Below are 26794 nucleotides of genomic sequence, written 5' to 3' on the forward strand. Positions count from 1 at the left end.
TAGGCAGGTAGGCCGGCCATTTGGAGATGTGACAAACAAACCTGATGATAAGGGGATGCGTGTGTGTGTGTGTGAAGATATGTCTTGTGTGTTGAATAATTCTTGGAAGCCACAAAATGATATGTACAGAGAAGTGTAGGTGCGTGTGCGAACGATGATATGCAGACCCAGCAGATAGCCAAATGCCGCCCATCCCTCCCCCCTCCCCCCCCCCCAAAAAGACTAGGCTTTCCCGATGAAATGAGTGGTATCCTTCCTGGACAGATGTTGTGCAAATGGCAATGAACAATCTATGCGTCGTATATGAGCTCTTTGGCTCCAAAAACCACAACAAGACCTCAACCCTAGAAAAAAATTGCTCAATGGAAAGAGGGAAAAGAAGAAAAAAAGACAACCACGATAGCTGTGCGCTTGGCACGTGTTGTAGTTTGAATTGCATTGCCCCCCCTCTTTCTGGAAGTAATCTCAAGCCGCTCTGGACTTTGGTGCAGACCGTCCCCGGCCCTTGGCCTTCGCCGGGAGCTTCTTGGGTTTGGTCGTCTTGTTGTTAGCCTTGGAGGTGGCTTTTTCGAGTTTATCCCCCTCGTCCTCGTACTTGATTTCGACTTGACGATCCCTCAAGCGCGTCTCATGAAACTGGTCAAGGACAGCAGCCTCCTCGTCGTCTTCGGACTGCTCACCCCTGTAGGTGATGATATCGTTCATGACATGGTCGCGCAGATCTGGGTTATGCGCGAATGGCCCGTTGTTCGCCGCCTCCTGCAGTTCAATGCTGTCGTAGGCGCCGGATCTGAGTCTGTTGCTGAGCTTCTTCTTCCTCCGTGTGTTCAAGCTGGGGTCGCTTGGCAGCGGCGCGTAGCTCTCTTCTACCAACCCCAGCTCGACCGCGCGGTGCTCAATGTCCTTCATGCCCCACGCGGTCGTCTGACCACCACCTAACTCTTTGAATTTGCGGAGGACCATCTTCCAGTATTGCGCTTCGAAGAATGCCATGGACTGGTAAAGAATGCTTTGCTGTTTCGAGTTAGCCCGTTTGTTCAAGCTGTTCTAGGGGACAGAGGGCTTACATCTTTTTGCGACCATTCCAAGAATCGATATCTTCCCCTAGTCACCAACATCTGGAGACGAGGGATGTCGCTCTCCACCTTGAACTTTTCGTTGAACTCTTTCTGGATGGGCTCCCACATTCCCTTCCCCTTATGGCCCGCCGCTGCAAGCTCGCGATGCTTTTCGAAGAGGAAGCGGTGTTCCGCTGGGCAGTCGGGCTTGATAATAAACTCGTCAGGGAGCATATTCTCGGGCCGAGCTTGAGCAATGTCAACAAGCTCATTGTCAGAGGCACTGAGGGACTGGCTGTGCCGCCTCCTCATGCGGGCCCCTCTCTGCACCCGCCCTTGCGAAAGGTTGCGGCTGGGCTTCAAAGGGTTGTTTTGTTGACGATTGGGCTCAGGACGGCTAAAGTGTGTGCTCGGCAGGGCGTATCCGTACTGACGTCTCCTAAGGGAATCGCTTCTCACCTGGATGACGTCGTTTTCCGTCTCATACATGGTTGGTTGTGGGTGAGCGTGATAGGGTGTGTGGGAAGCAGGAGTGTTGTGCTGTTCCATTGGCAGTTGAGATATGGGCATATCGACCATCGACGGGTACGAATTCAGAACATGGGGGTTTTGGTGCATGTAGTAAGGTGGCATCTGAGGAGAAAGAGAGCCTTGTTCTGGTTCTGGTTGGGCGGAGACTGTGTAGCTGCCGAAGTAGTGAACCGCGGGAGGTTCAGGGATCTCGTCGTTGATTTGTGTTTCCGCCTGGATGTAGTTCATTTCGAAATGACTCTCTGCCGTTGCCGGATTCATGGCCATTGGAGAGCCGACCTGGCTCTGGGGCGCACTCATGTCTACGGAGTTGTGCCAATACATTCTTGAATGGCTGGATGGGCTTGCTTGTGAATGGATGGGAGCCACTGTCGAGGGGTACGGAAGACTGGCTGTCTGTTGGATGCAAGGCGAGCCGCCACCAGAGATGGGGGTCAACAGGTGCGGTTCATTAAGTTGCGGTTGACTAAACGTTGTGACCTAATAGTTGTTAGGTACCGTCTCGAGGGGGTGCCACCGAGTGCGATTTGCATTGACTTACAGAGTATGGAGGGCTTTTGAGGTCTGGGTAGACTGTGGTGGGAGGTTGCGCAACCGAAGGGCGCCTATTGGGCATGGGGTCTGATAGTCCGTCTGGTTGAACAGATCTCTGGTCGACAAATCTTTGGTCCGACATGGTCAAGTGGGTGGTGAACGAGTTCCTAACACTTGAGGCCGGGGGTTTGAACTTGGGAGTCTAGCGATAGGAGTCTGGGAGAGGTGTTTGGCGGCGACAATGTTGCTCTTTGAGGTGTTGTATGCGCATCTACGTGGGTAGTAGCGTTGTGGGAAATGGGTCTTGTCTTGTCTTGTATGTGAAGTTGAGGAGGAGAAGAGCTGAATATGAAGGATCAGAAGTAATAACTCGAGTCAGCCTTTCCTGGCCGAGACCTGTATAAAGTGGGATGGATGAGAAGAGAGCCTCGCGACTACGGGAGGTCATGGTCTATTAATGACGAGGGAAGGGGACAGCGATGGTGCCGATCAGAGGTTTGTATTTTTTTGCATGGGGAGCCTGCCAGGCAAGACGACTAGAGCAAGTGCCACTCTCCAGGATACAGAGTAGCGGGACCAATGCCAGGGTTCGAGAGGCGACCGGGGGAGAGTGTACACGAGGTACATGAAGCAGTTGTATTCATTCAGCACACGGGCCATGAGAGAAAGAAAGAGAGAGTCGCATGCGGGGGCATGGGTGTGGGTAGTTCCTCGCAGGCGATAGCCGCCCGGGGCTGTTTTGTACGGGTAGTGCCAGATGCGGGTCGATTTGGACGGCCGAGGAGGCTTTGGGGGTGTGTGCGTGCGGGAGGCAGATAGAGCCAGAGAAGGAGAGAGAGAGGAAGGCATGGGGCGTGTATCCACCACTCCATGGGACGGGAAAAGAGGAGCAGGGGAAACAGCTAAAGACTCTGAGAGGTTACCAATGCCAGCAGGGCCACACAGTTGCAGTTGCAGTTGCAGTTGCAGATGCATCCCAGCCCGGTTCATCCCCCCCAAACCGCCTACAGTAGCTGGAGGTTTCTCTCAGACACGCGTTCCCTCTGCTCTACTTTCGCTCGCTCGCTATGCGGCCGCCTCGCAGCGCCTAAATCGATCACACGTGTGGGACGGGTGGGGAAAGAAGCGACTGATGAGCATGGCTCAGCACAGCACAGCACTGCATAGCTTAGCACTGCAGAGCTGGAGTATTTGCGTGCCCTCTCTCCATCTTTAGTACGGCGGCCGCGGCCGGTGCTGTCTGGCTTGGTCGATCTGGGACGGGACCACACGTTCCCTGCTCGTCTCAATTCTGCTGCTCCACGACTACCAGCTGTTCCTCGCCCCTCTACTCGGCTATGTCTCGCAAACAAGATATACAGGGCACCCAGGCTCGCTTACACTGAGGTGAATGGTGCGAGCCGGCAGGCAGATGGGGTCTTGGATATATTAAGCGACCACTGAGAAGGGAGGCACCTGATTGCAGTGGCTCCGTTGAGGGCAAGTGAAGCAGAGAGGGGCACGGATGGGCGTTGAACGGCGGCGCGTCTGCGGCGTAAGACTTCTGAACCCTGGATCGTTCCGTGCACCCGTACACAGCTTCTTGTAGGGCAGGACACGGCAGGGGTCGAGATTGGGGACGGGGCAATCCTCGGAGGGAATGGACATAAATTCTGCGAGGTATTGCTATGATCTTCCCCCCCGCCATAGATAATGTTAATGGGTAGGCCGGGTCCAACTGCAAATGAGAAGAGGCGAGGGACCCGTCGACGCCCTGGCCTTGGAGGAGCACTCGAGTAACCGAGCCGAGGAGGGCTGGCTATGGCAGGCATGTGGATGGCGAGCTGGGGACAACATGCCTTTCCCCCGTGTGCCCTTGTGCTTGGTATTGCCCCATATAACAGATAGGCTAGGAGTCCCAAGTGAAGTGCTGACGATGTGCGGTATTCTTTCGTCAGAAGAAGTGCTGCTGTCCGAATATCTGCATCCGGGGAGGGTAGCGGCATACATGCACATTGGGTAGTAGTTGCGCTGGAGCGGACGTTATGTGCTGTGACGTTTGGGGGCTATCAATGCTGCCTGTATGGGAGGTGCACACGTACATTACGGACGTAGTTACGCACGTAAGGACGGACCCAATGGTGCCAAGAGCAGCATGGATCGTCTTTAACGGGGCTGTCCCGAGATAGCGCTGGCACGGTTCCCGCTGCAAATTGAGAAAAGAGGAATTAAACTCCTTCATTGAGTCAGGCTAGGGACAGAATCCTCTGCAATGATTCCACTTGGGCCCCTTGAGGAGAGGTAAAGCGAGGGAAGCACGGGGGAGAGTAAAGGTAGAGAGTTCGGGATGGTAAGGGCAGCCAGCATGTGAGGGAGGGAGGCCAGTGTCCGCCGGCGACTGACTGCGCATATGCAATGCGTAGTACTATCTGTGTACGGGCCCTCGAGATGACGAGGACCCCAGAGCTGGAGGTGGAAATGGCAATGGGAATAAGGTAGACAGGCCATGAGCCCAGGAAGCAGAGGCGAGGCAGAGAAGAGAGCGAGGGAGGCACAACGGGAGGAGACGGGGCTCAAAGTGCGAGAGCAGAAAGGTGGGTAGGAGGAATGGCCTTTCTCGCCCTTGCCTTGTCGACGCTCCGGTTCAGGTTCAGGTTCAAATTGGGGGTGGAAAAAGAGGAAGTGAGCGTGGAGGTCGGGGGGGCCCGCCAGAAGAGAGAGAAACGGTCGAGTTTCATTAGGATTGGTTCTCTACAAGTGCTCAACGGGGTCGGTGAACCGGGGTGGAAACCCGTTGTGGGGCGGGTCATCTTGCGGTACGTACCTTTGGCCGTCTCCAGTGCAGCTCCAGTCTTGTTCCCAGCCCTTGGTTTGTAAGTTATGTGTCTTGTTTGTCCATTCATTCGGTACATTCTGGAGTCAACCATTCCTTATCTGTCTGTACACATATATTATGCGGTTCCATGACTTGTGTGTTCCGGCGACCAAGCATCTTTCTGACCGCCCACAGTGCCGTTGTCTCGGGTGGCCGTCTCTTGGGTTGCGGTTTTAAACGCCTTTCTCTGTTTCTTACTTTTCGATCAGAGTGCCAACTGGAATCGCACCAACCTAGCGAGCGGGAACTTGGAAGGCCATGCACTGTAGGTAGGGTACCGAAGTCTGTGTTGCCTTGCCAAACTCTCAGGGCCCTGGGCCGACGCCAAGACCCACGGAACAGAACAGCCAGTGCCCAGCACCAGGTGCAAATCTTGGAGCCAGGGGTGGTGGGGTCTACATAAAGATGTGCTGTGTTGTGTGGGCGTTGCGGCTACGAGTTTTTGGGGAAACACTCGAGTAAGAGTAGAGTGCTGTATGGTCGAGTTTCCTCCCCAGTGGGCATGACCGGGACATGTCCCTTGAGTGGATACTGGATTGGATTGGTTACTGTCCAGACTCCAGACTTGAATTTCGAAATCGAGTCACCCGACAACTAGGTATTCGTCGTCTAATTCGTCATGGATGGACAGAGTACCTTGACATCTAGAGAAGCATTCATGGCAGGTCTTTGCCTTGGAAGAAGAAAGTAGACACGGGATTGTGCAGCGCCAGACTGGGCCGGCCGGACAAAGAATTTACACATTGTTTTGCCTCCTACCATGACATCGAGTCCCCACGTTGTTCCCATTACTTGGCCACGGCACCCGTCATGGCGATCAAGCCACTGTCGATCAAAGGCCAACAGGCAATGCCATTCATTCCGGGCTAGGATGGGCTGCTCTTATTCGACTCAGCGGCACCCACTATGCTGCTCCCTGTTACCAGCGCTTCATTATGAGGGGAAGGCAGAGGAGAGGCGGGAGCCGTTCGGCCTGGAGGGCCCATGTGGTGCCGCTGTCCGCCGCGATCTCAGATCCGTTTTGCGCCACGAGAGGGTCGCTACATAATCTGGCTGGCTAGCACAGACGTTTTCTTGCGTGAATCCCTCTGTATAACGGGCACCGGATTATGGAACTGGAAGCCAAAATGAGGGGGCCCGATACAGATCCTGAAGAAACGGTTGATGCCACGCCTGCCGCCCCCACAGCCCGAGTTGCGCCCCCTGGGACCCCGTTCCAAAAGGGTAAAGAGTAAGGGAGAAATGGGCTGACATTGACCAGGAAGCATGCAGCTCCGAGGCTCTCGCTCATACTCTTTGATTGAGCAGACGAGAACAATGTTCCCGGTTCTCTACGAACCGAGAGGAGAAGAACGCGACTGGACTGCAGAGAGGGAGGTGAGGGGGGCCAGACAGACACTGAGCCAATACGCTCAGTTCTCATCTCTCTGACCCTCAGGGATATTCCCTACTAGCGCGTCCCGACAGTCTGGTTCGCGCTAAATTAGTGCAAAAAGCCGGTGGAGTGCGGGCTCATGCGAGGCCATCATTGGATCGCCTCGAAACCCTTGGTCAGGACTAGGGGGCCTGATAAAAGCCTAAGGCCGAGACACCTCACACGCCTCCTTCCCACACACACGTCGTTCCTCCTTCTCACACACACACACCCCCCCCTCCCCCCCGCTTCCTGGCGCACACCTCACTGGCTGGAGATCAGTGCCAGCTTTCGGGGTTAGCGCGCGTCTGTTCTTTCCAAAGGGAAGCTTAAGCGGAGTCAACCACTCAGCTGTCGACTAGACACAGCTTTCCCACTACCAACGAGCAAACAAATATCATCACCAACAGCAATACCAACAGAAACATCAGTTTGTCCAGGTTTTAACCGCGAATCTCACGCCCACCCACACATTCTGTCCACACGCCGTCTCCGCCTCTTGCACTCTTTCACACCACCCGGCCTGCTGCAGAAATGTCCCCCCTCCCCCCAACTTTGTTGCTCCTGGCCGCCGTTTTTTTCGATCTCATCGTCCCAGATGCGGGTACCAGGCCATGTCACATCCCTGATAAGCTAAGTCCCAGCTGACGCCGTGCTGCCTTGGGGAAGAGGAGATGATGCCGTCCCGCCTTCTTGTGCCGGCCCTGCCTCATGGCCTTTGAACCGATGGTACCTTGCAGATCCGTTCTATGGATAGTTGCCGAAACTGAGGGCTGAGTTATGGTCTGAACCTAGGCCTTCTAAGCCTTGGGTCTGTGCCACAATGGCTACCTTTCTGTGCCGCCTTAGCCTTGCAGTCCCCTGTCAACTACTCATTAAGCCGTCCAATTCTGCCGACCGGCTGTTGAAGCGACCAAGTGACGAGGACCAAGATGCGGCATGAGTACGAGGGCGGAGCAAGAGGACAGCTGGGTCGCAAGTTTGACCGACCCACGAGGCCCGAGGCTCTCCGTTCATGTCTATGCTTGGTGGCCGCCGACCCGACCCAAGAAAAAGCTCTAACCGGCCGAAAACAGCCTGATGGGGAACCGAGTGCAGCCTCAACCCTCTGGTACTCTGCGCTTTTAGCGCCCGGGTCGCATATTCTGTCGCCCCCATTGGCCGTCACTACCTCATCACGCCGCTGCTCGCGTCTGTCACCAGTCTTCAGACGCGGTTACGAGCCTCTGCCATCGCGCCTTGGTCGACCTCGAGCCAACACTGCCTCAACTTCGCTTGGAACACTCCTTTCTGCTGTTGCATTGTGCATTTTCACGTACATTGAGCGCTTCCAGTCTGTCGGGTCAATACCACGCAAACTGCCCTCCGGCAAAAGTCCTACTGGACATGCTACAAATCAAGTCTCCATAGCGCCGCATCCTCCGCCAAACCCTGGCGGTGCAGCTCGTCGTCTGATTTTGTCTGCGGAGGTACAGGCCAACCACTGTCGGCGTCAAATTCGCGTCAAAGGAGACGATCGGGAGCCGCTGTCACAATGTCCCAGAGACGGCATCCCACCATTGCTTTGCGAAGCCAAGCCAAAAAGTAGACCCTGGTCAAGTGCCAACTCTGTCGAAGGTAGCGAAGCACGCCCGCACTGGCGGCGATCTTTCCACATAGCCCTGTGAGCTCTCCGTCTGAGGATCCCAGTGGGAAATGGTCCGATGACGCTTTCCATCGCTGCCCCGTGCGACCCTGAGACTCCACCACCCTCTGCAATCAATGAAGTATAACACCCCCTGAATGGACACTGGATGGTGATCCCTGAGGCACCTATAGACTGTAGAACAGCACGGAGGTACAAGAAGATACAGTACGAGGCAGCTTTCTCCCCTCCTGTGTTTTCCCTGGCCTCATGCGGGCGGCTCATGCTCCACGCCCAAGTCTCTGAGCAGGGGATGGCTTCATCCCGGCCCAGTGGCATGTATCCTGAGGGACAATTCACGATACTGGGCCTGTGGCAGCTTTCCCCTCACTGAAAACCTGCTCAACGAACGCAATCGAAGCTACCCTTTCCGGAGGAAGTTGCAGTAGTGATAGCCGTCGGCTAGACGGCTTCACCTTCGCTTTCGACCACACCTCTCCTGGATCGGGGGGTGACAAGCCCTCCCGCACTGGCGAGTAGTTTTGAGGCACCCATATACTTTTCGGGACACGACACCTCCTTTCCATGGACTCACCACCCCCGCCCACTGGAGCAACACCTTTCCGAGACAAGCCATCCATCTTCAGCGATGCTAGTCGTCCCCGTAGTGTTGCCGTTACCATCCTTGACACCCACGAATCATAGACGGCACATCGAGCCCGCGACGTGACGAGATTCTGCACTTTCCATGGATCAAATTTCTTCGACTCCTTGCCAACAACGGAGGGGGGGTGAGAAAATACTGGCCACCGAAAGAGCTGCCATGGCTGGCCTAGTCTAGGCGGGCATTAGGCCCCTCGCCAGTTGCGCCCGTAAATACGTTTTTTTTTCTCTCTCTCCATGTCGCATCTGGAACAGTGGCAAAACGGCCCATGGGAGAGGAAGAACTCCTTCATGCCCCCTACCTCCAAAGCCAAGCTTTGTGGTTGCGTCGCAATGTCCAATGAGACAATATTAAGAGGATATTTGCAAAGTGTGAGAGGGGGAAAGGGCAGGGAGCCACCGCCGTTGCCTCGCCCGCCTGCGTGGTGGCATGCGAGAAGGGGAGGGAAAGCAATCCAAATCCTTCGGCAATTCAATTTCAGCCCCCAAGCGTTGCTCATTTCGTCGAGATGCTGCCATTGCCCGAGCTGTGGGCGAGAAAACTTAGCCAACGGCCGTAAAGGTATCCTTTGTGCGTTTCAAAGCCGCCGTTGGTGTGTGAACTCTCACTACGCCTTTGTTGGGATAATCGGCACTCTAATCTGGACAAGAAACTCGAGCGAATTGCTGGAGAAATTATCCCTGACTCTGAATAACGGCCGGGGCAGTGTTGATGAACCAATCTCTAAGCGTGGTCCACACCTAGTGCCATCATGGGGATAATCCCCGCCGCACGAGGATGTTCCAGCATTGTTCAAATCGACTTTCTTGGCGATGATGGCTTATGGAGGAGATAATGCCTCGCAAGGCGTTCTATTTGATTTGGCTTGCCATCTTACAGCCTACCAATCACGTTAATTTGACTGGCCCTCGGCATACGAAGCCACAGCAGAGGCCCGAAAAGGCGGCCAAGTGCTTGCAAAGCCCCTCCGCCCGCTTCCACGGTGGCCCCGAATGTTGGCAAAAAAAGGTCTCGTTCTCCAAGTAGAATATTTCGAAGCCTTTGCGTGTAATTGACGAAAAATCTCTTGATGACCACAGCAGCTTTCGTGGGGACCTCCACCCTCTCGTTGGGCCCGCTACTCGGAGCGTTCACCAAGCAAATGTCCTGTTGCTGCTGCTGTGCCTCTTTCCATACCCCAATCTTTCGGCCGCAGTTCGGGAACCGACTTCGACCTAAGGCGGTATACGCTCTCTTCTGGCAATAGAAGGGGAAAAAACAAAACAAAAATTAAAAAATCCCTGTCAACGACTCTGGCATACCCAAACCGTCGGTCGGTCGTTTCAACACCAAGCTTGGCTTCTTCAGCCCATCTGCACGAATAAGGCACACAAAAGGCCTCTTCCCTTCGTCATTCGTCTTGCTTCCTTCGAACCAAAAGTCCTCCAAGAGATGCAGGCATTCAAGTGGCGGAGCACCGTCCCCCCCATGCATGAGGCTGTGAAGCTCTGCCAGGAACGAATACCAACGGCCCCCACAACCACGCCATGCGCAAACACCTTCGTCTCTTCACCAACAATAGACGGCCGAAACTACGAGCTCTCTGGAGTATGTCCCCAACAACGCGCTAGGAGAGTGCGAAGAAGAAAAAGGAAACAAGAAGCAAGAAACGAACCAAAAAAATAACCAACCACCCCCCCCAACAGGTCCTCTTTCCGACGTCGTTTGTGCGTCCACTCAGCCCCATGCAATCGAGAATAGCAAGAGCCCGCAATTCAAGGTTGCTCCCGGCCGCCACTCCCGCTGCAACGGCGGCGCAGGACATGAAATCTTTGAGATCATCACCGTTGCGCATCGGTGATGAGCGGACCTGCGTTGTGGGATACCCTCACCCTACTTCGGCATGCTCGTTCGGCCCCTGCGACGAATCAGCCGCGATCTCGACCTCAGCCTTGAACAGCCTCGCCATGGCAACATGGAGAACGGACGAATCGAATCATCACATCGACAGCTCTATGCTGTCATGCCCATTCCTCCCCCTTCTCCTCCCTTCCTCCCTTCCCCATCCCGGAGGTGTTTCTGGAAGTAGACGAAGGTGTGCGTCTAGCCCGCATTCTCCTGCCCACACTGTAGTATATCTCCCATCCAATTGTAACTGAAACCGTCCAACACGCGATGGAAAGGTACACTTCGGCCGTGAAGAGCACACACAGATGGGCCAATCCCCCTCCCCGCGCCCCTCCTCGCAGCCGCACATTACCTCGCCACCAACGGCCCTAACCGTGTCTACACGATGAAACAAGCGCAAGAAAAGAGTACAGGGACGAGATACTTCTGAATCTCGTACAGATACAAGCGCCGTCTCGAGGCCTGGAGAAACCCACACCATCCGGTCGCGCACCGAGCCGTCATGGCCCCGTCCGCTGAAGAGAATAACATCACATGCCGAAATGGCTTACCACTGTCACACTCCGCCTGCTGGGCCATCACACAGACGACCCGCGGCTCTCCAGCAAATGGGAATGGAATACGGGGGGTTGCTCCAGGACCCCATCCGTCGCCACTTCTCTCGACGTGAAAGCCGTAGGAGTAAGGGAGGGGGCTGATGGCCAACCCGCTTCCCTAACATCGACTGACGATGGCTCTTGCCTTCAAGTGACGAGGGCTTCGAGTGCTCTCGCACATGGCCCCATCGTCGGCCCTTGCCCAGGTAATCTCCTGAACTGGACAAAGTCCGCCTTGCGCTCTGGCATATGACGTGAAAGCTCCGCTGGTTCACGCCTGCCGGTGCCTGTCTTTTGAGGCGAACCATTGTCAGAATTTCCCTCAAGCGCACGATTTGGACCCGAGAAACGATCCAATGCCCATGGCAGCGAGGCCCCTTCCCTCTGACACTCCTGAGCGAGGGCTTCGCCAACCGTCGTGATTCGCCGTCGTGAGCTCCTCACATCTTCCGTTTCGCCAGCTGTCCTTCTCTATGCCACCATCCAATAGACGAGGCCTCGCGCTTTCGTACACACCTGGCCCATGAACGTCAGACACGGTCATCGTCGTGCTATAGACCAAAATGGCGCAACACGTAGTAGAGCATGTGGCTAAAAAGCGTCACCGAATTAAAACACTGTGGAATTTCGACAATGCTACAACTAATTACAGTGTCTTTGAACAGTATATGTGCCCCCGAAGAAACCTGCACCCGCCGTTGCCAATGCTTTGAGGATCCCAGAACGGAAACAAGAAACACAAGAGCCTCCCGATGATGAATGGAAATGAAACGTACGAGATGACCGCCCAAAACGAAGCCGTGAACCGACATCGACTCATCATGTCGTGGAGATCATTTGTCGAAAACGCGTGATTATGCCGTCATCAACAACAGACCGTTAAAGAAACCAGAATAAGAACAGACAGAATATAATGTACTAACGAGAGCCGCTTGTTAGGGGAAATGTTTCCATTCTGGGAGACCACAATGGCAACAGCAGACGTATACCGCAATAGAAGACTTGCCCTCTTGCCTAAAGATGTTCGGGTTACAGAAAAGATCGCGAAAGACGACATCGCTCACCTCAGGACTTGAAGAATCGCCGAGAGCTGCACACCTTGTCACTCATCCCCGGACCCCAACCGGGGCCCAACGCAACGTTTGCCGAGGGGTGTTCACTCACCCCTTGAAGGCAAGCTGCAAGTCAAGCTGTTTGCAGCTTTGAAACTCGCCCCCAACCAGTAGGCCGCTTTTCCTCGTCTTGCCGTCTGTGAAGATTCATTTTGATATGCCCTACCATGCACCAGGGCGACTCCTATGCACCTTCGAGGGGCTGCACGAAATTGTAGTTGAAGTCCAAGAGACCGTCCAACATCCAGTGCTGCGGGTCGAAAAAGTCATAGTTCGTCTCGCCATAGCTCATGCCGTTCAGCATGCTGTTGGGCGGCGCTTGACTGGTGAGTGTGCCCGAGGCACCCGAGGCGCCCGGGGTCAGAGCTCCGTTGGCGGCAAGGAGACTGTTCGCTTGCAGTCCCTGGGTTGCCGGCATGAGCGTGCTGTCGAGATGGGTCGATGACGCGGAGGACTCGTTCGCTGAGTCTGGATTAGTAGGTTGTTTCATGGCTATTTGTGATGGCACGTAAGTCAGTCATCACAGTCACACCGAAGAGAGACGTGGATGCAATGGCTAGGGCACGGGACAGGGAGGGGTGGGAGTGCGTAATTACCGTCAATCGAGCCTCTACCTTGGGCTTGATACTCTTCCCTCCATCGCCAGACGGAGTCGAACACGAGGCTCATGCTGTGGCGACACCGCACCTTGAGCTGCAACGTGTCGTCAATGTGTAGCGGGGAGTCGTCATTGTCGAAGGATGCCTGGCTATTGTCGAGCCGAGCTCCATTCCACATTTGCACCATCAGCTCGGCTAGCCGCCACTGAAGATCGTTGTTCACAACACTTGTCGCGCGGATGGCATTGATTGTCTGATGGAAGAGGTTGCGGCCGCGGTCGAAGTCGATCGTCTTTGCAAAGAACGACCGCATGAGCTTGAGCAGAGCAAACCCTGCCGCGATCAACATCTGTTGGATGTAATTCGTTGCGTAGAGCAGGATTTGTCCTGGGGAGTTCTGACCAGGTGACGTGACCTTGTCAACCTCGAGAATGTTATCCAGAAAGCTTGTGGTCGCCCTCCACAGGCCCATCAGATCGTCGATGTAGCCAGGCGTTGTACTCGAGTCAAAGAAGCCGGCCAGCCGCAGGTGAAGTGCCGCGGCTCGCAGATGGAGGTTGACGATGGGCCCCAAATGCTGGGAGAGAATTGACGCCTGGAGTTCGTTGAAGTCCTTCCGGTACACTCTCATCAACATGGCTCGGTGCTCATCTCCGGCTACCCCTCTAGGGTCACTGGCGTTGCTGTACATCTCTTTGGACACTTTGTCGCAAAAACGCTCGATCTGAAGCCTGGCCTCCATCTCAGGAGTCAATCGGAAAGGCCCATCCTCGCCTCGACGAACAGCCAAAGTCCAGTCGTAAAGTGTGGAGGCCGGCTGGCCGTAGCCAGTACCTATGGTTTGAGCAACTACATTGCAGACCGCCCACGTTGTTACACGGTCATTCAGTTGCTCTTTGTTGAGATCAACTGATACCCTAGAGAAGTCTTGGCTATGGTTCGGCCTGTGAAGGCCAATGCCCGTCGCAACTTTCATCATGACGCCGCAAAGAATATGCGTAGGATCAGCACTCGTCGTGCTTGTTGGTAAAGGCCATGTGCACAGCAGGCACAGGGCCTTGACGACGAAGTAGCTGCTGGGAACGTCTCCTATAGTTGACCAAAGCAACCTTGTCAGGGGCCCGGATATCGATGTCAACAGCGTCGGATCGGCGCTATACCGACGAGCAGCGACCGAGATGATGGACCAGAAGAGCAAGGGGTGTTGTTGGAAATACTGATCTGGGCTCTGTTGGGGGCTGAGGAATGGGAGGAAAGGATGATAGTATGCGAAGAATTCGTGGAAGAGCTGATTCACCGACTCCTCGGTCAGGCGCACGTTTTCCAGCTCATGCGTGTAGCGTGGCAAGCTGTACGACCCGCCCCTCTTGAGGTGCAGCAGCGAGGAGACAGCCTCGTCAGAGCCCATGAGGGAGGGATTCCGGGTGTGTGTATACACGCTCGTTGCAACCGGTGACTGGAGGTCCTGGTCGTCGTCTTCGACGGTGTAACCCTGGTTCTGGGCGCGTACAATATTGCGACGCAACCTGTCGATTTCCTTCTCCATTTCGGCATGCTTCGAGCGCTTGCCGATGCGCTTAAAATTTGACTCAATTTTGCAGTCAAGCTTGAGGCGATTGCACCGGGAACAGCTCTGGAAGGGATCTTGGACAACATCGCATCGCAACTGTTCCAATTAGGCGTTTGTTAGCCCGGAGACTCGTACCAATGTTGTGGAACACGAGGTGACTCACCTTTTGTTGTCGACACTCGTTGCAAGCGCGCTTCACGCCGGGCTGACGTTTCTTCGAGTCTGGCTCGCCATTCTCGTCGTCGTGACCGGCATTGCTGCCCGGGCTGCTGTCGAGGGCCATACTGCTGTGCTTCCTCTTAGGAGGTCCGTTGGGTGCATAGCGGGCGCTCACGGGACTGGTGGGCGAGACAGGCGTAGCCCCGCCGGCAGATATGATGGCCGGACCGTCCATGCAGGGCACGGCGGACGGTCAGTCGCGGTGAGACACACGACAAGACACAGCACAGGCGGGATCGGGGGACCCCTCCCGGGCCGGGCGTGGCGTGAGGAGCGAACGGAGCTCGCAGGAAGAACTCGGAAATCGGAGATCCCTTGGAAGGTGAGCGAGACTCACTGGGGCGGCGGTCCGGTGTCGCGACGTGCGTGTTGGAAATGTTGATGTGAGGTGGGAGCTGGTGTGGCCGAATGCGGAGGGCGGGGAAGTTTACAATTTTGACCTGAAGAGCGAGGCAAGATTTGCGGTGGATAAGGGACCTCTGTCTCTGCGCCTGCCAGGCCGTTGGGTCTTTTTGGGGGACGAACGGGGGGAAGAATGGCTGGGGACTGCCATCCCATTGGCTGTCTCCCTTGGCGTTTCCCCGCTTGCGTCTTCTGCAGCGGGCGGGGTTGGCAAGCCGTTCACACATGCCAACTGCCCAACGGGGGAAGGTGCATGAGGTTACCGACCTGACTCTTCGCCCAGCCCATTTGCGCAGCCGAATCGTGGCCGCTGTCAGATAGTGCACAGACACGCGGGCCAAACCCCGGCATTCTTTGAGGACATGGCAATTTGGACGAGAGATATCGGAACTGACAGTGAGAGATGTTGGTCCGATATCGTTCTCGTCCCCTTCTTTTACCCACCATGTCCTGCCTTGCAGCTGGGGAACAGTTCCACGTCTCCGCCGCCTCTGGTAGTCTTGCCAAGCGCAAGCGCTCCATTGATGACAACCCAAAAACCAAAAGTGGAAATTGTAGGTCAAAATTGCGAACGCAGGCGGGTGAGCGCCAGCGTGAGTGGCTGGCAGGTGGTTGAAAGGCGTGGGGCCTGTGACTAATCACAACTTGGGATCCTCACCAGTCTGTGTCAGGCCGCGACCTGCCGACAATCAGATCAGGCGAACGCCCAAGTATTATATCTCGATATCTGCCCAGGGCATCTGAATCGCGGCGTCTGGAAACATAGAAGTCTTGGTGTTTCCGCCCGAGCAGTCCTGTCATCTTCAATCGGCAAACTTCGTATCCTTCTACTTCGCTCTGCCAGCTTTGCCGACTCAGTCATGCCTGGACCACAGGGGAAGGGCGCAACCAGGCCGCCGGCAAAGGTCTTGCTTGCTTTGCCGCCTCTGTATCAGGGCAACGGTTCATATACCGAAAGCCCAAAGGGGGTCCGTGACGTCCAATTCGTTATGCCAGGATCGCGTCCGAGGCCTGGTGAGATTTCATGTCTCTCCAAGGGGGCATAGGGTCGTCGCAGCTAACGATTCTTGCAGTTGAACTGCTTGAAGTGGACTCATCGGCGGTGCCTCAGCCATTTGTTGACCCCTCTATTTTCAACAAATGGCGCGGCAAGTCCTGAAGCCATCAGAACAAACGAAGCGTACGTCCTTTGAAGGGTGCCATTCAGCAGCGCAAGGCTAGTGTCTGCTAGCATCGCCGCTATCTAACATGGACTGGATGGGGATTCTTTGGGCGCTTTATACAGTGGCAACCGTCACGAGTCATCGCTAGGGGTGTGGAGTTTGCACGCACTGGAACTGCCCGCCAGTTGCCAAGCCCAATGCATATTGCAAGAGACAGTGCAATCAGGAAAGGGCACGCGTGCAACCTCCGGTTGCCTAGATCGGCATCTCAGCAACCAGGGGTCGACCCCGCGGCTCAATGTCGCCCACTCTGGAGGCTAAGGTAGAAACCCGGGGTATCATACGGCACCTTCGGGATTACTCTAAACTGTTGCTTTGCTTTGCCATGAGTTCTGGTGCATTCAATTGAGGGCAGCGTCAGGGATTGACACTAGGCTGAATCCTCGGGATCGGATCACGGCATATATTTCGCATGGTCAGTTCAGGATCGCACACGAGTCCCACTGCATCCTTCACCTCGCTCGAAAGTCGCCTCCTGCCAATGAATGGACGAAGGAGAATATTCATCACTAGTTGTGAGTCAACAAGGTCTGCGACTGCACAGACGTCGCCAACCCATTGGACCTGAAGGGCAACGGATGGCCTACCTGTCAGCACGGCACCGGCTGCCGGGCTTCGGGCGTCGGTGTTACCCGACTAGGACAATTGAGGTACCCATCCCCCGGTTGCTGTCCGGAACCAACCCGGATCACACTCTTCTTGGGTAAGACGTGTAAAGCCGGCCACCTATCAATCCAGATTTCAAAGCAATTATCAATTGCAAGAAGAAAACGACCATGAAGGAATGGAGATCAGTGACTATCGCAGTGGGTAGTCCTATAGTTTTTGGCCACACCCACTTTCCGAGTGCGGGGTCCCGTGCACTAAAGAGCGTAGCGTTGACCTTCGGCATTTCGAAAGGGCAAGGTTCTGGAGTTAGCAAGTGCTCCACGTTCACCAGTGGCTACCTTGGCCCGTGGCTGCCTTGTTACAGGACTATAAGAATACACCCGAAGCCAACATCTGTTGGGAATCTCTCGTTACACCAGCCTCTTCTTTGCAATCACGCTCTTGATCTGCCCCATATACCCCCTTGTCGAGCACTTCCCACTCTACTTATCTGACTTGTTCCGCCATGTTGACTCAAACCAACGGCTCCTTATCGGAAGCCGGCTTTACTGTGCCGTTCCTCATTGACGGGGAGAAAGTGGTTCCTGAGCACACATTCGATGTCGTGTCGCCTGGGACTGGGAAAGTCCTTTACAAATGCGCAAGCGCCACTGAGAAGGATGCCCTGGCGGCAGTTGACGCGGCAGCCAAAGCCTTCAAGAGTTGGCGGAAGACGACGCCAATTCAGCGCCGAGATATTTTCCTGAAGGCCGCTGCCATTATGGAGAGCCGGAAGGAAGAGCTAGTAAACATCATGTCTGAGGAAACCGGCGGTGCTGCAGGCTGGTCTGAATTTATCCTGGGCCTGGGCATCGGTTGCGTCAAGGATGTCGCCGGGCGCCTCCTTACGCTTGAGGGTTCGGCCCCAGCAACGGCGGATCCTGATGTCAGTGCCTTGGTCTTGCGTGAGCCCTACGGAGTTGTGCTAGCTATTGCGCCCTGGTTAGTAACAGAGAGTGAAAGTCGTTGACGCCAGAGCTAACTCATAGGCAGGAACGCGCCGTACATCTTGGGGGCAAGGTCAATAGCATTCCCGATCGCGGCTGGCAATACCGCCGTCTTTAAGGCCTCGGAGTTTTCCCCGCGGACACTTTACGAGCTTGTGGCATGTTTCCATGAAGCTGGGTTGCCCAAAGGTGTCTTGAACATGATTGTTCACGAACCTAAAAACGCCGCCTCCATCACAACTGCACTGATTGCCCACCCGGAAATTAAGAAGGTCAACTTTACTGGCAGCACCAACGTCGGACGTATCATCGCCAAGCAGGCGGGAGAGCACCTAAAGCCTGTATTGCTTGAACTTGGAGGCAAGGCCCCGGCTATTGTCTGGGAAGATGCCGACCTCGACCTGGCCGCGGACCAATGCGCGGTCGGTGCTTTCCTTCATGGAGGACAAATCTGCATGAGCACAGAGCGGATAATTGTCCACAAGAAAGTTAGCGAGCAATTCCAGACCAAGCTGGCGGCTTCGATTGAAAAGATTTTCCCGACAAAATCCGACGCGCCCGTTCTCATCAACTCGGTTGCAGTTAGCAAGAACAAGAAAATACTCAAGGATGCTCTGGAAAAAGGAGCCGCGGTCGTCGCCGGCAACATTGATGCCGAGGAATCGTCCAGCACAAGGATGCGGCCGATCGTTATCAAGAACATCAGCACCGAGATGGATATTTACAAGACTGAGACCTTCGGGCCTTCTGTTTCCCTCTTCGAGATTGAGACTGAGGAGGAGGCTCTGGAGCTCGCCAATGACACAGAATACGGACTGACGTCTGCTGTATTCACAGAGAATTTGCGCACAGGTCTTCGGTTCGCTAAAGAGATCGAATCGGGGGCCGTCCACATAAACAACATGACTGTTCACGATGAGAGCGGACTGCCTCACGGCGGCGTCAAGTCTAGCGGCTTTGGCAGGTTCGGCTCCACAGGATTGGAGGAATGGGTGAGGACGAAGACTATTACTTACCGGAACTGAGGTCTTTTGATAGATAGCGTTATGCCTGGCCTACTATGTTTCAACAAGACTTAATCACCTGCCAAAAATCAGGGCAATTGCGCATTATGACGTAGTTCAGCCCAGGTCTTTCTTGGTCCTCTGGTACAGCACGAAAGCGCTTCATGTGGTCTCTCTAGGTGAACAACTGAGTGCGAACATCTGGCGCCAAAGAGAGGGCTTGATGGAATACCTGTTGCTGCGGGTTAGACTGAAGCCTGAATGTGAAGCTTGCTTCTGACGCGATGCGGTTTACTGGCCTTCTTCGAAAGCAAAATAGAAAGAATGTGTCCAAAGTTTTCCTTTCTGGTTGTTGTTATTGTTTCAATAGAGTTAGCTGGAGACAGTTCAACCTGCTGGGGGACTCCTAGGCCTTGAAAGAAGCATCGCAACTAACCCCTCTTCACTCTGCTCAATCTCCCAAATGCCCTGCTATTCGACCATTGGCAACATAACACCAGTCTCGTGTTGATTATGCATGCTTGAGATTGTGCGATCACATATGTCTCTTCGCCCCAGAGCGTTACCACTCGATTATGCCCGGTAGTGGGGTTCGTGAGAGTTGAAGGGCTCTGAACTGATAGGATTGATGGTAGACTCGAGATACGTGGATCCGTGCACACCCTGTAAGGTCATCGGCATATTTGGCGCTAAGCTCTTTCTGAAAGGGAGCTCTCAAGATCCTTGCACCACAAATTCGAGTTCACGCTCCAGATCTCCTTGTCAATGACATGACTCCGAGTCGGCGACATTCTGCGCCATGCTTCCCGCACGGGCTGTTCGACCAGCCTTCCGCGTCCTACCGAGCCTCCGAAGCCCATCGCTGAGACCTCAATGCCTCCCGCGAAGATGGTACTCCGACAAGAAACCCGCTGCCGCACCGGCCGCCGCCGAAGATGACCTCCCCGACCACCGAAAGCTGGGCATCCAGCAGGAGCTCTTCACCACATCCGTCTACAGCCCCGGGTCGCCGATATTCCTCCCGAACGGCACGCGGGTTTTCAACCGCTTGGTGGACTTTCTGCGCAGGCAGTACGTCCACTACGGCTTCGACGAGGTCATCACGCCAAACATCTACAAGAAGTCTCTGTGGGAGGTGTCGGGCCACCTGCAAAACTATGCCGACGACATGTACACCGTTACCAGCCGCGCCCGCGCGCCCGAGAAGAACGCTAGTTGCTGCGGCGACAGGGACCCTCCCCACGAGGGCGAGGGCAGCGGCGAGGCCCGGCTGGCCGAAGGCGAGGACGACGACTACGGGCTCAAGCCCATGAACTGCCCGGGCCACTGCCTCATCTTCGCCTCCAAGAACCGGAGCTACCGCGACCTTCCCGTCCGCTACGCCGACTTCAGCCCGCTCCACCGCAACGAGATCTCAGGCGCCCTGAGCGGCTTGACGCGCGTGCGCCGCTTCCACCAGGACGACGGCCACATATTTTGCCGGCCGGTCCAGATCCGGGAGGAGGTGTTTAAAACGCTCGGCTTCATGAAGACTGTGTACGGCGCGCTGGGGCTGGACTACTTCGACTTCGCGCTGTCCACGCGGCCGGCGGACCACTACATCGGGACCGATGCCGAATGGGAGCGGGCGGAGTCGCAGCTGCGGGGTGCGTTGGAGCAGGCTGGGCTGAAGTACACCATCAAGGAAGGGGACGGCGCTTTTTACGGGCCAAAGATTGATGTGATGCTCCATGACTCTCACGGAAAGTCCCATCAGGCCGGCACGATCCAGCTCGACTTCCAGCTTCCTCAGAGATTCAACCTTGAATACCAGGCACCGGCGCCCAAGTTGGAGGCGCAAGGCGTGCCCTTGGAAGAGGTCGACGCGGCAGAGCTGGAAAACTACGGGCCCGTGACGCCGGTGTTGGTTCACCGGGCCATCCTGGGATCGGTCGAACGCCTGATGGCGCTGCTGATCGAGGAGTACAAGGGCAAATGGCCCTTCTGGCTCAACCCGCGCCAGTGTGCCATCCTGACACTCAACGACACGGAACCCGTAGTCCAGTGGGCGTCCGAGATCAAAGACGTCCTCACGGGCCACGATCGTGTGCGGGACCCGAACAACGCGAGGCAACCGAATCCAACGGGCTTCGCAGTCGACATCGACGCCAGCCCACGGCCGCTGGCGAAGAAACTGGCCGAGGCCAGGGAGAAGCAGTACGGCGTCATCGCCGTGGTGGGGAAGCAGAACGTCCAGAACGGGACCGTGACCGTCGATGTCAGCGAGCGGTCGTCCGGCAAGGAGGCTGGGGGCAAGAAGGGAAACGCACGGGACGATATGACGCCAGTGGATTTGCGAGAAAAGATGGCGGAAATGGTGGCGACGTATCAATAGATGCCGCCCCGTGTATAACAAAATATAGAATTGTACACTACTCCTACAACCACGCTGGCCTGGCGTTGTGAATAAAAGTTATGATACAAAGCAGGCCGGCCTCCACAATTAATACTCCTGCAAAGCCCATTTGACAATGCAGTACCATCTCAACTCTTTGCCGTAGGTATCTCTGCGCTAGTATTCCGTAATTCCATTAAACCCTCCAAACCGACAGTCTCGTCGTCTCCTAGTTTATTACCGAGTTCTCGAGGCACCGTTTGCCTGTTGATGGAACAGTGGGCTGCGCAAAGGAGGAGGTGAATATTTAGCGAACCGCGGCTCTTTTGGGCCAGCTTGACCACCCGAACGCCTGTACTCACCGCTTGTACTTCTCGTCAACCTCGCCGCCGGAACTCTCGATACGATCCACCAGCTCCTGGCGGTCCTTGAGCTGTTCCCTCATGAACTCTACCGTCTTCTTCAACACGAGACCCTCGGAGCGACCCTGGCCTTCCAGCCCCGGAACCAGTTCCGTCAGGCGGTCGAAGCCCTCACGAATCGCCTGACGCCGCTTCTGCTCTGATTTGGCACATGTGTTAGATCCAAAGTGACAAATGCGCCAGGCAGCAGACATCGTCTTGGTGCGCAAGCGCGCGTATGATGCAACTTGCAACGGAAAATTTGTCGTCTGCAAGGATTGAGTTAAAGTCTTGCTTACCAGACGCGATATGATTCTGCTTCTTCTCCGCCTCTGTGAGGCGCGGCTTCTCATCCGGCTGGTCGGCATCCCCGGGAGCAGAGGGTGAGTTGGATTTGTTTGGAGAAGACATGGCGAGAGCGTGACTGGGGTCTCTTTAATTGGAGAGGATTTCTGTATTCAGGATCAATTCATGGGCAAACGTATGATGTTGGGTTTTGACGTTGAGAAGGGGAGGGTGTATTTGGATGCGCGCACGATCACATGCGTTTCGCACCAAAACGGGTGTCTGTGAGATCAGATCTCCCCCCTCCGCACATGGGATTCGCAACCCCCCTGTAAGGTTCCTGCAGCACGTTTGTTTCCGTCCGCAGGGCTGGCTGGCTGGCAGCTGAATGTCGACGACTTTGAGGGAACAGATAAGATAAGAAAGAATGGATCCAGCGGGGGTTGGCATGTCCCGGCTCCAAGCTTCTGTGACCTCATTGGCATTGTGATTGCTCATCCAGAATTCTGGAGGTGCCGGCCCACAACCCGCCAAAACCTCCTTTCTTCCCGAGAGCACTCGATCCTTATCTAGAAAACCATCCAAGACGTGCTCGAGTTCCGGATCCTCGACTTTCCCGGCGATTCCATTCCAACCCGGACGGGCTTCCCTTCATTTCACGCCGAAATAGAGACTAAAATGTCCGACCTCAAGACTTCCTCCGATCCCCTACTGGAGTACCCAAAGGGCTCCGAGCATGGCGTCCCGAAACCACCACCGACCGTCGCCGCCGGCGCCGGACCCGGCACCCGCGCGCCATTGCCCCTCAACCTCCCCGTCATTTCCTACCTCAAATCCAAGCGCGTGATCCTCGCTTCGGCCTCCCCGCGGCGGCGAGCTCTCCTCGCGCAGATCGGCCTCACGGGCCTCGAAATCACACCCTCGACAAAACCCGAGGACCTCGACAAGACGGCCTACGGGCCCTACGAATACGTCTCCGCAACGGCGCGGCAAAAGTGCCTCGACGTATACGAGACCGCCCTGGCGACGCACCTCGCCTCGATCCCGGACCCTGACGTCGTCATCGCCGCCGATACCGTTATTGTCACGCGCGACGGCCGCGTGCTGGAGAAGCCGCGCAGCGAGGCAGAGCATGTCAAGATGCTGCGCCACCTGAGGGACACTCGCGTGCACCGCGTGCTGACCGCCGTGTGCGTGGTGGCGCCCAGGGAGGACGCCAGGTCACCGGGGTACGAGATTGCGAGCCATACCGAAGAGACCAAGGTCTACTTCGTGGAGGAGTCCAACGGGCTGCCGGACGATGTTATTGATGCGTATGTCAAGACGAGGGAGGGAGCGGACAAGGCCGGCGGGTACGCGGTGCAGGGTATCGGCGGCATGTTGCTCGTCGAGAAGATTGAGGGCAACTTTGATAACGTGGTTGGCTTGCCCGTGAGACAGACGCTGGCGCTGGTAGAGAGGGCGGTGTTCAAGCAAGATCAGGAAGAAGAGGCCGAGGGTGACGAAGAATGAGATGGGTACATAATGACTTAGCGGCTTGCTACATACCCAAGTCCCTCACAATGAGGAGTGACGCACCTGGAGGTGACGTACAAAGATCACGACTACCTGTTTTTTTCTTGGCTTCAGCACCCCGTGACTGAATGGGTTCCGACGCCCGTCAAGTTGGCTAAACTTCTAAACGCCAAGCACCAATCTCGTTCGCACTCTCGGGTCAGGGGCACAGTGGTAGTTCAGTGCCCGACAGGTTGCCCAAGCTTCAATCAAGTGGAACACCATTCTTCATGCTGTGTTTCCATGCCGCAGACAACGCCCAAAGGCCGCAAGAGGCTAGGGTAAGCATCGGCGTAAACCTGAGCTATCTTGGTCAATCCTAGCTATATAAGATGCTTTACACATTAAGTTGTGCTGAAAACAAAGCTAACAAATCGCATATTTTGAAGCTGTTCATCCGACATATTTCAATTAGGCAGGGTCTTGTTTGAATAAGCTCAACCTTTGCAGCCAACCACCTTGGTTGGCAACTGAAACATTGATCTGGCCTGGATGCTAGCATCGTGAACTACACACTCACCTCCATCACAGTCATTCCCGAGCCAGCTATGGTACCGCAAACCGTCGGTTTGGTTCCCATTGCCTGGCTCGCCTTGGAACTACATGTTAATAGTCACAGGGTGTACATATAGCCCGCGATCATTTCCCGGCTCAGCAAAGACGAAAATGTGCAATGCTGGAGCAGGATGGATATAATTCTATTTCCCGGTTGCCCTCTATTTGGGGAAGACATGTACAATAGCAAACAAAGAAAATCAAAGCTCCAACGGAAACGGTGAACATCAACGCACTTTACATTGCAGAGTCCTACCTCTGTTTCCCAAAGTAAAGAGGTGCCCAAAACCAAGTCGACATTGTCTGCCAGGCTCAGCGATCATTCATTCCATCCATCTGGCTCCGTGAATTCCACGAATCACACCAAGACTAGACATATGAAATTCCCAAGGCTGAAAGTGGTTGTAAACTCAAACTCCTAAACTCCTTAAAACAGGTACTTCTGCCATTTGTGAAAATGCGGGTATTTAATGCTTCGAGATATCCGTGCCGTGCTCTAATAGACCACAGAGGCCGGGAAACTAGCAATGCGACAGTGACATGTATTCGGTATGATTGCCGGTTTGCAGTTTTATTAGTATTAGTAGGTATTTGAAACAAACGAGAAGATTTCGTGAAAAGCTGTTTGTTCTTCAGGATGATGTGGGCCGTCTGAAAGGGTGACCCTCCGTGCTCAACACCCATTCATCCAAGCTGATCAGCCCAGGATCCGAGAAAATTAGGTAAAAGTACTTCAACGTCTCGGCGAAGAAAAAACTCTCCATTGTGTCCTCTTGTCTCGACTGGGCGTAGGTGACGTCAATGATAGCGGCGTGAGCGTCATCCGTCTGTGTTGTCTTCTGGACGGCTTGGAACATGTCCCACGCGATACCCAGCAGATCGTCCTTGCCGGTGATTCTGTACAGAATAAAGAGACTCTCAATGGCCTCGGGACGCAGGTTGTAATGGCCGTCGTCGATGCGCCAGAAACCTCGGGGAGCGTGGCGACTGCTCTGCGCAACCCACTTCTGTTCGTTCCACTCGCAGGCGTCTATGGTGTCACACTTGACGACCTGGGATTTCTCTGGCATGAGACCGCTCTTGAATGACCTGTATGCCCACGCGCATCCTCGAGTGAGCTTTTCGCCAACCTCAACATCGTCTGAGACGCCGAATAGCTTGCCGGCCATGGCGAACATCCCGCCCGCAGAGCATGACAAATGCTCCAGGTCCGAAATCTGGTCAATCTTTTTGAGCTTTTCGTTGACGATAGCGGTGCCGAGTAATAGTACATCATCCTTTCTTGGTGCCATTGGCCGGTACAGGAGATGAGCCTTGGCCGCTTTAGCAGCCCCCTTGTACATCTTCTCGTAGGCTGTGTCGAGACCACCAAGGAGGACGTGCATTTTCGGCAGGTACTCGTAGAGCGAATCACCGGCACTTCCCAGCTTGAAAACATTGTTGGCGGTCTGAAAGTCGTCGCGAACGTTGATGAAGTTTGGCCACATGCCTGGCAGCAACGTATTGTCTTGAGTGTGAACGAATGTCTTCTTGATACGCTCGATAGCGTCGTAGAATTTGAAGTCTCCCGTCAACTGAGCAACTCTGGTGAATTCCATAGACATGCTACCAATGGCCGCTGCGCTTTGGTAGGGATCGGGCTGAACCTTGCCGGCTCTGAGTTCGTCAAAGCTGAAAGCTTGGGGAGGGAAACGATTCGGCGTGTCGAAGGCCGCGTAGAGCATGTTGGCCAGCTCAATTGCTTTGTCGAGAAGCACTTGCTCCTTGCTGAGGTCGTACGCTGACAAAAGTCCTCCAAGATATCGGATATTTGTCTCAAACACGTTACACCTCGTCTCAGTTGAGTTGTTCCAATCAATCGTACTGACATACTGGACAGCATTGTCGAAGTCATCGTGCATGCCCATTAGCCAGAGGGTATCGAGCGACTCAACAACTGTGACGCCCCATCCGTTGTAGCGGTTGCTTCCTCTCAGAGACAAGGGCTGCAGCTCGTCGTATCCCCATGCATGTCGAGCGTAGGACCGCCAGCTCTTCTTGAAGGCATTACGCACTTCGTTCCGGCGGGAGCTCATGAGACCAATATCTCTCTTCAGGCTGTCTGAATGGTCTGCCTCGAACTCGTATTGAATCCTGGGGAGGCTCAAGGGCTGTCCGTTTGGGAGTCGTGCCATCTCGGCCAGAGGAATAGGATGCTTCTGCGGATGTGAAGACCAGTCATAGCTACTCTTGATGGACTCGAGATTGCGAATATTCTCAAGTTGCACCGTATCGTCTCGCAGAAGAACGACTGTCAATACAATAAAGATGAAAAGCACCGCGAGCACCCGATAGACTGGCAGGGAGTTGCTTCGTAATTGGAATTTCGCGACCATTTTGCATGAAGGACGGATGAAAATGAGGCAGGAGTAACATAGGGAGGACAAGACGTCTCGAAGGAGCAGACGCGCCGGTCATTTTGTAGAATCTCTTGTCATCGGAGCTCAACCGCGAAGCCCGTGGAATTGCAGCCATTTTACTATATGCGGCGTTTGACGTCTCGAAGGTCTGCTGCTTTGGTGTGTCTCCTCCATGAAACACGAAGGGAGACCCATGGTCTTGTGGTTGGTGGTTGGCCGTCTTTGGGTTGTCTGTGCCAGAATGCTATCTTCGCGATTGGACCCTCTGAGGAGGCTGGGTTGACGCTTGGCTGAGATCAGACCTAACGTTGATGGCTCCTGTCAACTGTCAACGCCGCAG

General features: G+C 55.0%; 8 protein-coding genes across 8 annotated transcripts; 4 read left to right on the forward strand and 4 right to left on the reverse strand.

Moving 5' to 3' along the window:
• Window positions 1-465: 465 nt before the first annotated feature.
• On the reverse strand, window positions 466-2265 carry EsH8_VII_000680 (uncharacterized protein; the record flags this gene model as incomplete). The annotated part of the gene is made up of 3 exons (XM_083270813.1): window positions 466-1014; window positions 1068-2069; window positions 2131-2265. 3 exons carry the CDS (start codon window positions 2263-2265, stop codon window positions 466-468), a joined length of 1686 nt encoding a protein of 561 aa, XP_083128370.1.
• A 10193-nt stretch (window positions 2266-12458) lies between these two features.
• On the reverse strand, window positions 12459-14837 carry EsH8_VII_000681 (uncharacterized protein; the record flags this gene model as incomplete). The annotated part of the gene is made up of 3 exons (XM_083270814.1): window positions 12459-12736; window positions 12871-14539; window positions 14607-14837. The coding sequence occupies 3 exons, from the start codon at window positions 14835-14837 to the stop codon at window positions 12459-12461; spliced, it is 2178 nt and encodes a 725-aa protein (XP_083128371.1).
• Window positions 14838-15924: 1087 nt separating this feature from the next.
• Window positions 15925-16223, forward strand: EsH8_VII_000682 (uncharacterized protein; the record flags this gene model as incomplete). Its single annotated transcript, XM_083270815.1, has 2 exons — window positions 15925-16078; window positions 16138-16223. 2 exons carry the CDS (start codon window positions 15925-15927, stop codon window positions 16221-16223), a joined length of 240 nt encoding a protein of 79 aa, XP_083128372.1.
• A 1178-nt stretch (window positions 16224-17401) lies between these two features.
• EsH8_VII_000683 (aldehyde dehydrogenase domain-containing protein) lies at window positions 17402-18907 on the forward strand (the record flags this gene model as incomplete). The annotated part of the gene is made up of 2 exons (XM_083270816.1): window positions 17402-17877; window positions 17929-18907. The coding sequence occupies 2 exons, from the start codon at window positions 17402-17404 to the stop codon at window positions 18905-18907; spliced, it is 1455 nt and encodes a 484-aa protein (XP_083128373.1).
• Window positions 18908-19685: 778 nt separating this feature from the next.
• EsH8_VII_000684 (threonine--tRNA ligase MST1) lies at window positions 19686-21260 on the forward strand (the record flags this gene model as incomplete). Its single annotated transcript, XM_083270817.1, has 1 exon — window positions 19686-21260. One exon carries the CDS (start codon window positions 19686-19688, stop codon window positions 21258-21260), a length of 1575 nt encoding a protein of 524 aa, XP_083128374.1.
• Window positions 21261-21368: 108 nt separating this feature from the next.
• On the reverse strand, window positions 21369-22072 carry EsH8_VII_000685 (uncharacterized protein; the record flags this gene model as incomplete). The annotated part of the gene is made up of 3 exons (XM_083270818.1): window positions 21369-21432; window positions 21623-21821; window positions 21961-22072. 3 exons carry the CDS (start codon window positions 22070-22072, stop codon window positions 21369-21371), a joined length of 375 nt encoding a protein of 124 aa, XP_083128375.1.
• A 552-nt stretch (window positions 22073-22624) lies between these two features.
• EsH8_VII_000686 (nucleotide diphosphatase) lies at window positions 22625-23458 on the forward strand (the record flags this gene model as incomplete). The annotated part of the gene is made up of 1 exon (XM_083270819.1): window positions 22625-23458. One exon carries the CDS (start codon window positions 22625-22627, stop codon window positions 23456-23458), a length of 834 nt encoding a protein of 277 aa, XP_083128376.1.
• Window positions 23459-24687: 1229 nt separating this feature from the next.
• On the reverse strand, window positions 24688-26430 carry EsH8_VII_000687 (glycoside hydrolase; the record flags this gene model as incomplete). Its single annotated transcript, XM_083270820.1, has 1 exon — window positions 24688-26430. The coding sequence occupies one exon, from the start codon at window positions 26428-26430 to the stop codon at window positions 24688-24690; it is 1743 nt and encodes a 580-aa protein (XP_083128377.1).
• Window positions 26431-26794: the final 364 nt, after the last annotated feature.

This window comes from Colletotrichum jinshuiense, chromosome 7 (genome assembly GCF_051148585.1).
Source record: "Colletotrichum jinshuiense chromosome 7, complete sequence".
In the NCBI taxonomy this organism is placed as follows: domain Eukaryota; kingdom Fungi; phylum Ascomycota; class Sordariomycetes; order Glomerellales; family Glomerellaceae; genus Colletotrichum; species Colletotrichum jinshuiense.